The sequence below is a fragment of the Chenopodium album genome, chromosome 9 (genome assembly GCF_948465745.1).
Source record: "Chenopodium album chromosome 9, dcCheAlbu1.1, whole genome shotgun sequence".
In the NCBI taxonomy this organism is placed as follows: Eukaryota; Viridiplantae; Streptophyta; class Magnoliopsida; order Caryophyllales; family Amaranthaceae; genus Chenopodium; species Chenopodium album.
The window spans coordinates 70,523,045-70,535,634 of record NC_137842.1 but is presented as its reverse complement, the minus strand read 5'-3'; the positions used below and the strand labels follow the sequence as shown (position 1 = coordinate 70,535,634).

At 40.1% G+C, this 12,590-nt stretch overlaps 3 protein-coding genes across 3 annotated transcripts; all 3 read left to right on the top strand.

Annotated features, from left to right (window-relative positions):
* Positions 1–170: 170 nt before the first annotated feature.
* Positions 171–2,185, top strand: LOC145560421 (monooxygenase 2-like). Its single transcript, XM_081621671.1, has 6 exons — positions 171–244; positions 336–482; positions 581–649; positions 765–930; positions 1,180–1,408; positions 1,629–2,185. Exons 1-6 carry the CDS (start codon positions 171–173, stop codon positions 2,183–2,185), a joined length of 1,242 nt encoding a protein of 413 aa, XP_081477797.1.
* A 3,343-nt stretch (positions 2,186–5,528) lies between these two features.
* LOC145558105 (uncharacterized) lies at positions 5,529–9,356 on the top strand. Its single transcript, XM_081619251.1, has 5 exons — positions 5,529–5,558; positions 5,800–6,063; positions 6,113–6,223; positions 6,344–8,330; positions 8,431–9,356. The coding sequence occupies exons 1-5, from the start codon at positions 5,529–5,531 to the stop codon at positions 9,354–9,356; spliced, it is 3,318 nt and encodes a 1,105-aa protein (XP_081475377.1).
* Positions 9,357–9,935: 579 nt separating this feature from the next.
* Positions 9,936–12,531, top strand: LOC145559098 (monooxygenase 2-like). The gene is made up of 6 exons (XM_081620510.1): positions 9,936–10,085; positions 10,260–10,406; positions 10,730–10,798; positions 10,874–11,039; positions 11,363–11,591; positions 11,841–12,531. Exons 1-6 carry the CDS (start codon positions 10,012–10,014, stop codon positions 12,401–12,403), a joined length of 1,248 nt encoding a protein of 415 aa, XP_081476636.1. The 5' UTR covers positions 9,936–10,011; the 3' UTR covers positions 12,404–12,531.
* Positions 12,532–12,590: the final 59 nt, after the last annotated feature.

Sequence of the window (12,590 nt, the reverse complement as noted above, 5' to 3'; positions counted from 1 at the left end):
TGGATTAAACCATCTTGTTTGCCAAAGAACGCGTCCATTGTTTCAGTCAAGTTGTACTAAACTTCCCGGTTAATGTACTGATGTAAGTACATACAGGAAAAATTGACTTGATCATCTCATATCTGTAGGAATTCTTTGAAAGGCCGTCCTTTTTTTTGCTAATTTGCAAGATGGAAATTGTTTCAGACATCGTGATTGTTGGAGCTGGAATATCTGGTCTTGCTACTGCTTTAGCACTTCACAGGTATATACTAGTATATATATTGGTACATTATCACTCGAAAGCTTTATTAACTTCATTTGATTATATTTTATTTTTCCATTCTTATTTGCAGGTTGGGAATAAGATGTTTGGTGTTGGAATCAGCAGATGTCCTGAGAGCAGCTGGGATCACTATCACAGTTTGGACTAATGCTTGGAGGGCTTTGGATGCTCTTGGGCTCGGCGATTCACTTAGACAACAACATGACCAGCTTGTTGGGTAACTACATACAGATTTTGGTCCACATGTTTTAATTTGATCTATTTTCCTAAAATTTAGTCTGGTAGCATAATATCTCTGTAATTTTATGGGTGCAGGATATGTTGTTCATCTTTAGTTACAGGAGATTTGATTTCAAATGTTTCATTAACAAGCAAGGGGAAATAGTGAGTTAAAAGTGATCTATAGTTTAATCTACCTTTTTATTTCTCTATTGATTCACTTGTATCAAGTTTGGTCTTACTTCTTAGCATTGAAATAATGAACTATGAGAAACTGCAGTGGTGATCATGAAGTTCGATGTGTGAAACGAAAGGTCCTACTAGAAGCACTTGCAAAAGAATTACCAAGTGACACAATAAGGTATTCCTCTAAGGTCATCTCTATTGAAGAATCAGGCTCTTTAAAGCTTGTGTGCCTAGCTGATGGGTCTACCCTTAAGACCAAGGTAATAATAATGCCGAACATTTTACTTGTCCAAGATTTTCAAAGGACTTAACATAAATTGATAGAATGAATCTTTTACGCCAGTACTCCACCAATATATGGCTCATATTTGATTTCAGAAAACCAACCTTGGATTTTAAGGTGGTCATTGATCTCTAATTTGGTTTCGGAATATTATTGAGGTATTAGAAAATGCAGGGAAGATTGTTAAGATGGCTAATTGGTTCTTGATGTCATTTTAAATGAGCAGGTATTGGTTGGGTGTGATGGGGTGAATTCAGTGGTGGCAAAATGGTTAGGATTCAAGAAACCAGCATTGTCAGGAAGATCAGCTATAAGGGGTTTTGCATACTATGAGAAAGGTCATGGTTTCGAGCCTAAATTTCAGTTGACGATGGGAAATGGTGTTAGATATGCTATTGTTCCCTGTGATGACAATGCTGTTTATTGGTTTTTGACCTGGTTTCCATCAGCTCAAGGTATTTTTTGGCGGTATTGCCTATTATACAATTATCTTTATCTAGAAGCTGATCAATTGAAGCTAATACGTAGTACATGGTTAAGTTATCAGTTATATCTTAGCTTTAAAAATGACTAAAAAAAATGTATGCCAAAGGCCCAAAGATGTGGTCAAGCTGAGACACTATATATAACTGAGTGTCTGGTTAAATGTGCTCTAGCTGATGACTGATGTAACAGAAAACAGGAAACTGCTAGAAGCTGATCAATTGAAGCTGAAGAAATTTGTGTTGAGTAAACTTGGTAAGGTGCCTGAGCAAATAAGTGTGTTGATAGGAGACACCGGAGTAGAAGAAATCGTACGTTCTCCAATTGGATATAGGCCTCCATTGGAGGTTCTATTTGGAAACATAAGCAAAGACAATGTATGTGTAACAGGCGATGCATGCCATCCAATGACACCAGAGCTTGGCCAGGGAGGGTCCTTAGCTCTAGAAGACGGGGTCATTCTAGCAAGATGTCTTGCCAATGCCTTTCTAAATAACTCGATTTCTCAGAGGAGCTGTGAAAATGAGGATAACCACCGTGACAGGATAAAGAGAGCATTGAACAATTATGCAAACAAGAGGAGATGGAGAGCATCTGAACTCATTTTCACAGGTTATATGGTGGGTTGGATACAGGAGTCTGATTGGTTTGGTGTAAGGTTTTTACGAGAGAATTTTCTTTCTGCGTATTTGTCAGGGTTGTCTCTTAAGAAGGCTGATTTTGATCCTAGACAACTAGTGCTGGAATAAGACAGTACTCTCTGCAAGCCTTAAGTACTAATCACAAGATTAGTGGCTTGAACTTATTGAACCTTAAGTACTTTGTTGACCTCAAGTAGCGCGCTTTTCATTGATTGATCTACAATTTATACTGCTGTAGTCTAGCTGAATGCTGGCTGAGTCTGTTTGAAGAGTATTTTGTTGACTTAAATTGAATCATGGATGACGTTTGTATTATTGGTCATAAAATTTACCATATGGCCTCAGACACTGATCAACGTTTATGTGCTACTTAATAAAATTGAGCAAATTGTTTGTTACTTGATCCGAATTTCTGAATTCCTGATTTGAAATAACCGTAAATTATGAATAAACTGTGAACTTCTCTAATGGATGTACATTATATGGAGTAATCATTAAGAGAAGAAAACGCTTTTTTTTCTCTCTCTAGAATTAGAGAGCTTCTAACTCTAGGAATAGAGTTTTCCCCCTTTGGGGTCTAGAGGTGGTGGTCCGCCAATTAATGTTACTAGAATCATAATCATTATCTTTTTTGGGTGGAGTTTTACTCATGGTAATTCCTTTCTAATTCTCCCCCCTGTGTGACCTGGCAACGCTAATTGGCACCTTCAAGAAAGGCCAATAGCTTTTAATCGCTTAATCATTGCGCTCGTAACGACAATTTTCTCCCCTCCCTAAAGGTCGTTAACTGTCGTTGGGCCTCCGTTTAGTTTTTGGTTTGGCAAGCTCCAAACGGAGTTATGCTTGTAACGAAAATCGGCATCCTGTTAACAGAAGGTAATTGTCTTTTTTTGGGTCTGTAAACCCACCAATTAATTACGGCAGTAATTCTCGTTAATCAAAGTCCATCTGCATGTAATGGACACCAGCACCAAGGCTAGAATTCGAAACGCCTCCTTGCCAAGGTGGTAGTATATATGTTTAGCTACCTCCTCAACCAGTTCAAACACTCAATCTAAATTTTCTTCAATCATCCTTCACACAATTTTCAACATGAACAATGTTCAATATGCAAACAGAAACATTAATCGAGCAGCGGCTCTTGCTGAGATTGAGCCAAGTAGAGTGCACGGGAGCAGGGCATATTGGCAATTATGTGTTTATGGTTATCTCTTGGACTACCAAACACTTAGCCCTGCTTCAATTCAGAGTTTTGTCAACTCAAGATGGCGCAAGAGAGGACATATAAGTGTCTTCAAGATGAATGACTTGTATGTTTTTAAGTGCTCGAATGACGAGGATAAAAGAGAGATACTAGAGATGACGAAGGCTAACTTTGATGGTGCGCTGATGGTATTTGCACCATGGCTACCAAACCAAGTACCTCACACTGTACGGTTCAGAAGAGCCAAATTCTGGGTACGGATATGCGGTCTCCCCTGTGAATACCTGAATTCACATATGGCGGAGACAATTGGGGAAATGCTGGGATTGCCTTTCGAGATTGATCTCGAACCAAATTTCGTGCCAAGAAGCGATTATCTCAGAATTCAAGTCAAACTCAACATTGGCGAACCGCTCATTCCAGGTTTCTTTCTTAAACTCGATGATGACTCTGTCATCTGGATCCAATTACGCTATGAAAATCTTTTCAAATACTGTTTACGTTGTGGTAGAATCGGGCATAAACACAACAGGTGCACGAGGCATGAGGACTTAATTAAGCAAGATATTGATCACTTAATGATGCAATATCTATGTAGGGGAATCCCCCCCCTCGAGGCAGAGGAGGGATTTTCGATGTTCAATTTGGACATGCGCGCTACACCAGCGTCGGAAAGAACTATAACCACTAGGGCGAGGCTGGTGGAAACTGACCAACCCCCCTCCCCTAATTTTAGGGCCTCGGACATAATGGTTGACTTTGATTTGGGCATTCAGAATGGGGGCAGAACGATAGCGCCTGGCTCCCATTTCAGTAGCAGGGGAGCTCCCTTTAGGGGGCCTGTGGTTAGCCAAGGAAATGTGCAGGGGCAGGACAATCAACCGCAATCGCCCCCAGCCGCGGAGATGGAGGTGGAGACTGAGGGTGGTGTTCAGGTAAACCCAACAGTGACAGGGGCCATGCAGATCGAAAACAATTTCAATGGCGATTTACAGGGAGATGGCAGTGGAAGGGATCCGTACATCGATGCGGCGGCGGCGGACCCGATTCAAGCTGAAAACTCTGAAATTTTGGGCTCAGACCTAGTGCCTAGGTACGGGCCGACAATTGAAAGTCTCCATTTCGATCTACTCATGAACTCGGCGATTCAATCAAGGGTAGAACCCAATGATGAGATCGCAGGACGAAGAATTGACAACGCTGGCTACAATCAGCGTTTCTTCATAGAATACGATGCGCAAAGCTACCCACAGGCTGTTGAAATTAGGGAATCGGACTCACCGATTTATGAACCAATGGACTATCAAGGAGGGGATAATGATGCGGCCTTCATAGTGGGTCAGATCCCCGAAAACCCGATGAGTCCATGGGATGGTGAACAGCAAGTTGATTTTAATGAAGAAGATCTGCTAGAACAGAGGAGTTTGGAAGCGATTCCAGTGCTGGAAAGGCAAAGTGAGAATAGGATTGAAAAATTGGCGGTGGAAATCTCTGGTACCAGGGAGTCTGAATCAGCTTTTCCGCAAGAAACTATGTCGGATAGTGCACTCGTTTTCTCCAAATGGTGTGAGAAAGATAAGCGAGGACGCTTGATGGGAAGCAGGAGGTTCAAGAAGAAGAGAGAAAAGAGGCGTTACAAACAGGACAGGTGCCCTTTGAAGAGGAAAGCTATCTCGGACCTTGACCTTGTTTCGATTCAATTTATAGACGAAGAGGAGGATGATGCTGACTCGTTGGTTGTAAGAAAGAAGAAAAAAGGGAAAAACATCCTTAGCTGTGAAGCTTCAGGAGCAGGGCCATCCTCTTCAACTGTTCCTGGGCCAGGGCCATCTTCTTCCACTGAACCTGGGCCAGGGCCAAGTAGCAACTTTGATTTTGAAGCTAATATTGTCTTACATTTTGCAGGAGATGGGCTTGCGGTGGTTGACCCAATTCAACCACCTCTAGCTCAGTGATTGGGCTATTTTGGAATTGTCGGGGAATTAAAAGCCCAACAACCCCGATAATTCCTAAGCTTAGAAGACTTGTTGGGTCTTTTGCCCCAGATTTTATTTTTTTTATCGGAAACCAAAAGTAATCCGGATTTAGTTTTTAACCGTCTTAGGAATTTAGGCTTTAATTACTTTAAAGGTGTCAATCCGAAAGGATTAAGTGGCGGTCTTTGGTTAGGATGGAAAAACAAGAACTCTTTTGAAGTTGTTTTTGCTTGTATCAACTTCATTGTAGTCGATATTAATGATCCTATGAATGGAAAATGGAGATTGGTTTTGGTGTAAGGTGAGCCTTGTACCTCCCTTAGAAAGGATGTATGGGATTGCCTTAAGCAATGGGTAAATCCTCAACTAGATTTACCACTTACAATCATAGGTGATTTTAACCAAGTTAGCTCTCACTTAGACAAACTGGGAGCTAATTCTACTAACATTAGAGGTTGCCGTTATTTTAATGAATGGAAGGACTCTAATGATTTACATGATTTAAATTTTGAAGGGCCTCGTTTCACTTGGTCTAATGGTAGGGAGGGAGAGGAATAGTTTTGGAAAGACTTGACAAAGGATATGCTAACACTCGTTGGCTCATGAATTTTCCAAATGCAATCCTTACTCACCAACTGATCCAACTCTCTGATCACGCGCCAGTCATCTTCCAAACGACTCCAATTAGCAAAAAGAAACGAAGCATCTACAAGGTTGAGGAGTGGAGCCTCAACTACGAAGAGTGCATTAGAGCTGCCAAGGATAGCTGGAATGTACAGCAAAGAGGATCCCCTATGTATAGCCTGGTAAAAAAAATGCAAAGAACAAAAAGAGAAATTAAAAAATGGACTCTAGATAAAAGAGAGGAATGGAGTGGGGAGTGGGGAGTGGGATAAGTTTGAGAAAGATATTCTAGAAGCTCAATTGTTACTAGAAAATGAAGGAAAGGAGGAAGAATTTAGGAAGGTAAGCAAACAACTAGAAGAATATTCAAGGAACTTGGCTATATATTGGAGATAACGGGCGAAGTTGAACTGGGATTACGCTGGAGATACGTGCTCGAGGTATTTTTTCAATTGCGTAAAGGGTAGGAAAGCTAGGAATAAATTGGAGGCGATCAAGGATGCACAAGGGGAGTGGATTACAGAAGAGAAAGCCATAGCTCAAGTTGCGGGGGACTACTTCAAAGAGTTGTACGAGAGTAATAGCCCTGGACTCGCAATCTCCAGAGATTCAGATATCGTTCCTGCCATAAGTTGCATTAACACGGTACTCACAGAGGATCAGAGGGATATCCTCTCAAAACCATACTCTAGGAGGGAAGTCAAGGACGCCCTTTTCGCCATGAAACCTTGGAAAGCCCCAGGACCTGACGGCGTACCAGCCGGGTTTTACCAAAAAAACTGGTGTTGGGTACAGGATGATGTGACCAATGCCGTTCTTTCTTGCCTTAGAACAGGTAATATTCTAAAGGAATTAAATTGCACAAATATTGCTTTAATCCCTAAATGTGAGAATCCAGAAACCATGGACAAACTACGGCCAATTGGACTATGCAATGTGGTTTATAAAATCATCTCCAAATGCATCACAAATAGATTAAGAAAAGTGATAAGTGGCCTAGTTAGTCATTTCCAAAATGCTTTTATCCCGGGGAGGGCTATTTCGGATAATATCCTTCTTGCTCATGAACTATTAAAAAATATAAGAAAGACAAAAAAAGGCATGAAAAGGAAATTAGTTTTAAAAACGGATATGAGCAAAGCTTACGATAGGATCAAATGGGACTTTTTGGAACGAGTAATAATCAAGTTTGGTTTACCAGATTTGATGGTAAAAACCATAATGAACTGTGTACGAACTGTGTCTTTTTCTATAATTATTAACGGTTCACCTACGGGGAGATTTTCTCCAAAATGTGGGCTTCGACAAGGGGACCCCCTCTCCCCGTACTTGTTCATTCTGTGCATGGAATGCCTATCAGGTCTCATCAGAGAAGAAGAAAGTAGAGGTAGAATAGTTGGGATTAAGGTGGCAAATCGAGCTCCTACTATCAGTCATCTATTTTTTGCCGATGACTCGGCCTTCTTTTTACAAGGAAATGAGAGCTCTGTGGACTCGTTAAAGAAGGTCCTAGAAATTTATTGCAGAGCCTCTGGCCAAGTGATCAGCAAAGAAAAGTCAATTTTATTGGCAAGTCCAAATCATAGTGAGGAGGAGATAAATTTGCATAGTGAACACCTAGGCATCTCAAGAAGTAACAATTTTGGTAACTATTTGGGGATCCCTGCTGACTTTGGTTGTTCTAAGCAACAAATCTTTAGCAAGCTTGTAGATAAGGTGAAAGATAGATTGACAGCATGGAACTCAATTTTCTTATCTCAGGCTGGTAGACTAACCCTTATAAAGTCAGTGCTTGCTAATTTAGGGACTTATGTGCTCTCGATCTTTAAATGCCCTGTCACAATTTTGAAGCGTATTAATAGCATTATCGCTCGGTTTTGGTGGCTTGGTAGTAAAAACAGTAAGGGTGTTCACTGGAAAGGATGGGCGCACCTAACTCAGAGTAAAGACAGAGGTGGAGTTGGTATTCTGGATGCTTGGTTTTTTAATCAAGCTCTAATTGCCAAACAAGGGTGGCGAATAATAAAGGATAGGGATTCTTTGATCAGCCAAGTCTTCAGAGCTAAGTATGGAATTGACCGTTTTTCTCTTTTTGAAGAGTCTTGGAGTAGGAAATGTGCTGGTTCGTGGGGTTGGAATGGCATCAAATGGGGTTTGCAAGTTTTAAAAAAAGGGTGTGCTTGGTCCATAGGTGATGGGTGCTATGCAAAGATTCACCATCCCTGGGTCAATGGTGCAGTCCCGGAATGGAGATATCAAGGATGCTCCAACAACAGCAGTGTTGCCACACTAAGGAAGGAAAGTGGGGATTGGGATATGGATGCTTGTAAACAATGGTTTTCTGATGTTTCGGTCAAACAAATCTGCTCTATTAAGCCTATGAGTAAAGGATGCGAGGATTTAATCATTTGGAAAGGTGATAGAAATGGCAATTACTCGGTAAGAAGTGGTTATAGAGCACTCTATGAAGGAAATCACCTAGAGGTCAAGAACTCGATAAAAAAATTTGAGGCATAATATAAATTGGAAAAAATTCTGGAAATGCTCAGGTAGACCGAAACAAAAGATTTTCTCGTGGAAAATCTTGAAACATGCCCTTCCTGTCGGCAGTGAGAGGAAAAAGAGAGGCTTAGGGGAAGACCACAATTGCAGGCTATGCTCTGATGATGATTCTACTAGCAGCAATTTCCTAGAAACACAGGAGCATCTTTTTAGAGATTGTAGTTTCGCCAGCCATGTTTGGAGAGGTTGCAGGCTAGGGATCAATGTCAGCAACCAGTCAAACATTCCTATATCTGAGTGGATTTATAATTGGATGCGAGTCCTAAGTGATAGGGAGAGAAGGCTGAGTGAGGGTTATCCGATGTTCCTTGCTGTGCTCGATTGCATTTGGGAGGCCAGGAATAATAAAATTTTTAGGAATATAAAACCAAACCCAGGGGCTGCAATCAAGATAATGGAAAGCAGAGTAAGCTTACATATCATAAGAGATCAGGAAACAACACATGATGCAAGGGCTCACCCTGGCAACTCTCAGTCTTGGCCCCCTGGTTTTGGGGGCAGCCAGGAAGCTGACCTCTGTCAGAACGATCAACAAATTGACAGCATCAACCTGGTCTCAAGGTCTGGTACTTGTAATACTACTAGCTTAAAAATAGGTGGTAGTAGAAAAGGTGGGAAGAGAGGTAGATTAGAATGGAACTTGATTTCTGCAGGTACTATCTTGAAGCATGGGGAAAGCGGGCATCAGCAGCAGAATCGTGAGGCAGAATTCCTAGATGCAGTGCTTACAGGTCTACAGGAGGCTCAGAGATTGAACTTGTGGCATCTGAAGATTGAAGCTGCTAACAAGAATGTCCTTAGGTGGATGCAAAGTGATTACACGAGCACACTGGGCGATAGGGTGACTAAAAAGAAGATTGATGACATACTACCTTATTTTCATTGTGTTTCTGTTAGTCTTGTTAGGGAGTAATTTCCCTTTTCTCTGGCTGTCAAAAAAAAAAAAAAAAATAAGAGAAGAAAACCTTTTACACTCTAGAAAGATGAAGTATCCAAAATCAAAGTTGCATTTGCCAATTTAGCAGTGCAATTTACATATTTTCTTACGAGTAAGTTTTTGCGCATGTCAAGTTTTCAACACACAACTTTAACTATCAATAAGTTTAATCATAAAAATTTGATAGTTGATACAATGAAAATATTCATTGAGATCAATAAACAAAATAATGTCACATTTATTTTTATTTATTAGTAATAATATGTGATGAAGGTTAGAATATAAATAGTGTAAAAATCATAACGAAACAGAGGAAGTAATTAAAAAAAAAAATTCGGGATGGGTTTTAATTGTCAAAGGTGTTAACATAAGCCGCCTAATTGCTGATTTTGGCGTGGCTCAAATCAATAATTGGCAAAAATAGCGACATGGGTCAAATTGGTCCAATAAGCAGAAGGTAACAAAGTAACAGTGACTGCTTCATTTTATCAAGTTCAGCCACCTTGGTTGACTAAATTTCATTTATTGATACTATAAATAGATTGCGATTGTCATCATCTCATGTTTGTAGGTAATTTTGTGTAAAATTTTCTATTTTGCTTTTGCAAGACTAGATTACAAAAAAACAAAGATGGAGGTGAACACAGATATTGTCATTGTTGGAGCTGGAATATCTGGTCTTGCTACAGCTTTGGCTCTTCACAGGTACATGGAGAGTTATTCGCCATATACTAATTTCGTCTAGATTTCGTTGTCATATTACTAGCTCATATATCATGATATCAACTGGACAATTAGTTATAAGCGGAGGGAGTAAGTCTTATTTTGCACGGAGGTATGAATGGTTATAAAATTAATGTGTAATTTGTTCATATGCAGGTTGGGAATAAAATGTTTGGTGTTGGAGTCGTCAGATGTATTAAGAGCTGCTGGGATTGCATTCACAACTTGGACCAATGCTTGGAGGGCTTTGGATGCTCTTGGGATCGGCGATTCTCTCAGGCAACAGCATGGCCAGCTATATGGGTGCACCATCTCTTACTATGCAATATTGATTTAGTAGTATTGTTTTGTTCTATGGTACTCGGATTCTTCAATCTATATTTTTGTGTCAAATAGACTCCTCACTATAATATGGGTGTGGAACTACTATGCAGCCCACCTTGGACCTTTTATTTTGGACCAAAATCATATAAATGTATCATTGCATAGGCTAGTCTAACTCTTAGACATAAGTACCTGAGTCCGAGTAACATTGGTTTCACCATTTTGTTATGCTTCCTTAATTTAACCATAAAAATCATGAAAGATGTTTTTCTTAACTATATCTCTTCGTGAATTGGATGCAGGGTATCTTCTATATCCTCAGTTACAGGTGAATTGACTTCATATGTTTCATTTACAGAGAAGGGAAAATAGTAAGTTTGTCTTCACTTCTTTCTTTATTTACCTTGTTGTTTGGCTTACATACTGAAAAGTTAAGAAAAAAACAGTGGAGATCATGAGGCTCGCTGTGTGAGACGCAAGGCCCTGCTAGAAGCGCTTGCAAGGGATTTACCAGATGGTACAATAAGGTACTCCTCCAAGGTTGTTTCTATAGAAGAAGCAGGATTCTCAAAGCTTGTGCACCTCGCCGACGGCTCCATCCTTAAGACCAAGGTATTGAAACTGAGCATTTATATGGGCATCTACAAGAGATTCATATCCTTTCATTACACCATTTGATACCATCTTACAGTCGGGAAATTAAGGTTGAGTTCAGAAGTCATAAATAGTTTTTCATAAGAAACTTAATGCAACATTACAGTGGTTTGCTATTATTGCTATCTAAACTAAATTTAGCAAGGATGAATGTTTTTGGATGGCTTATTGATCCTTGTAAAAATTCTGACATTTATGTCCTGTGTCTTCATGGTTACATGTACGTAGGGAGGGGCTCTTACGATGACTGACAGAATTCTAATATCATTTTTCACAAACAGGTATTAATCGGGTGTGATGGAGTGAATTCAGTGGTGGCAAAGTGGCTAGGATTCAAACCACCATCTCTGACAGGAAGATCAGCTATAAGGGGCTGTGCATATTACAAGGATGGCCATGGGTTTGAGCCCAAATTTCAGGTCCTAGTCGGAAATGGTGCTAGATATGGTATCATTCCCTGTGATAACACTGCTGTTTATTGGTTTTTCACCTGGTCGCCATCTGCTCAAGGTATGCTTATTGCCTTGTGCACAATCCCAGGATAGGAAGTCTGCTATGTATCATAAGCACTATCCTATTTGACTCTTTCAGTCCAAACTAACAGATACATGACCATCACTTAATAATGTAGATGTAGACTATGTAGTTAGGTTTCACAGTAAAAAGAGTTGCATAATTTTTTTTCAATATTTTTTTTTTTTTTTTTGGGTGATCATTTGGTTAGATGTGCTGTTAACTTGTAGTATGTTATAATAACAGAGAATAGTACACTGCAAGAAGCTGATCAACTGAAACTGAAGCAATTTTTGCTGAGTAAACTTGGGAAGGTACCTGACCAAATAAGGGCTGTGGTAGAAGACACAAAAGTAGAAGAATTTGTACGCTCTCCACTAGGGTATAGACCTCCATGGCAGGTATTATTTGGCAACATAAGCAAAGACAATGTATGCGTAACAGGTGATGCATGTCATCCAATGACACCAGACCTAGGGCAAGGAGGGTGCTCGGCTCTAGAAGATGGGGTCATTCTAGGAAGATGCCTTGCCGATGTGTTGCTAGAGAAGTCAAGCTGCCAGGAGAAGCAGAATGATGAGAATGAGTATGAGTATGAGCGTATAAAGAGGGGGTTGAACGACTATGCAAAGAAGAGGAGGTGGAGAGCATTTGATCTTATTAGTACAGGTTATATGCTGGGTTGGGCACAGGAGTTTGACAGGTTTGGGATGAGAATTCTTAGAGAAAAGCTGCTTTCTGCGTATCTAACTAGGTTTTTTACTAAGAAGGCTGATATTGATCCTGGGCAGCTTGTTCTTGAGCACTAAGCTCTCGGGGAGAGAATTTTCTGCTAAACTTGTGCTGAGCTTTCTTAAATTTCATTTTCCCGGTAATGTTATGTTTTTTGTTGTAATTTCAAATTGATGTTACTTTGTTAAAAACTGATTTTGCTGAACTCAGATATTCATCATGTGCTTGTGATATCAATTAACACCTTAAATTGTCAAATCAACT

Bases quoted from the DNA above. Each gene is read 5' to 3' on its own strand.
- LOC145558105 (XM_081619251.1), top strand. From the start codon at position 5,529: ATGGAAAATGGAGATTGGTTTTGGTGTAAG. The intron at 6,064-6,112 runs GTAAAAAAAATG...AATGGACTCTAG, and splicing joins GATCCCCTATGTATAGCCTG to ATAAAAGAGAGGAATGGAGT. The intron at 8,331-8,430 runs GTTATAGAGCAC...GGAAATGCTCAG, and splicing joins CAATTACTCGGTAAGAAGTG to GTAGACCGAAACAAAAGATT.
- LOC145560421 (XM_081621671.1), top strand. From the start codon at position 171: ATGGAAATTGTTTCAGACATCGTGATTGTTGGAGCTGGAATATCTGGT. The intron at 245-335 runs GTATATACTAGT...TCTTATTTGCAG, and splicing joins ACTGCTTTAGCACTTCACAG to GTTGGGAATAAGATGTTTGG. The intron at 483-580 runs GTAACTACATAC...TTATGGGTGCAG, and splicing joins CAACATGACCAGCTTGTTGG to GATATGTTGTTCATCTTTAG.
- LOC145559098 (XM_081620510.1), top strand. From the start codon at position 10,012: ATGGAGGTGAACACAGATATTGTCATTGTTGGAGCTGGAATATCTGGT. The intron at 10,799-10,873 runs GTAAGTTTGTCT...AGAAAAAAACAG, and splicing joins TTTACAGAGAAGGGAAAATA to TGGAGATCATGAGGCTCGCT. The intron at 11,040-11,362 runs GTATTGAAACTG...TTTCACAAACAG, and splicing joins GCTCCATCCTTAAGACCAAG to GTATTAATCGGGTGTGATGG.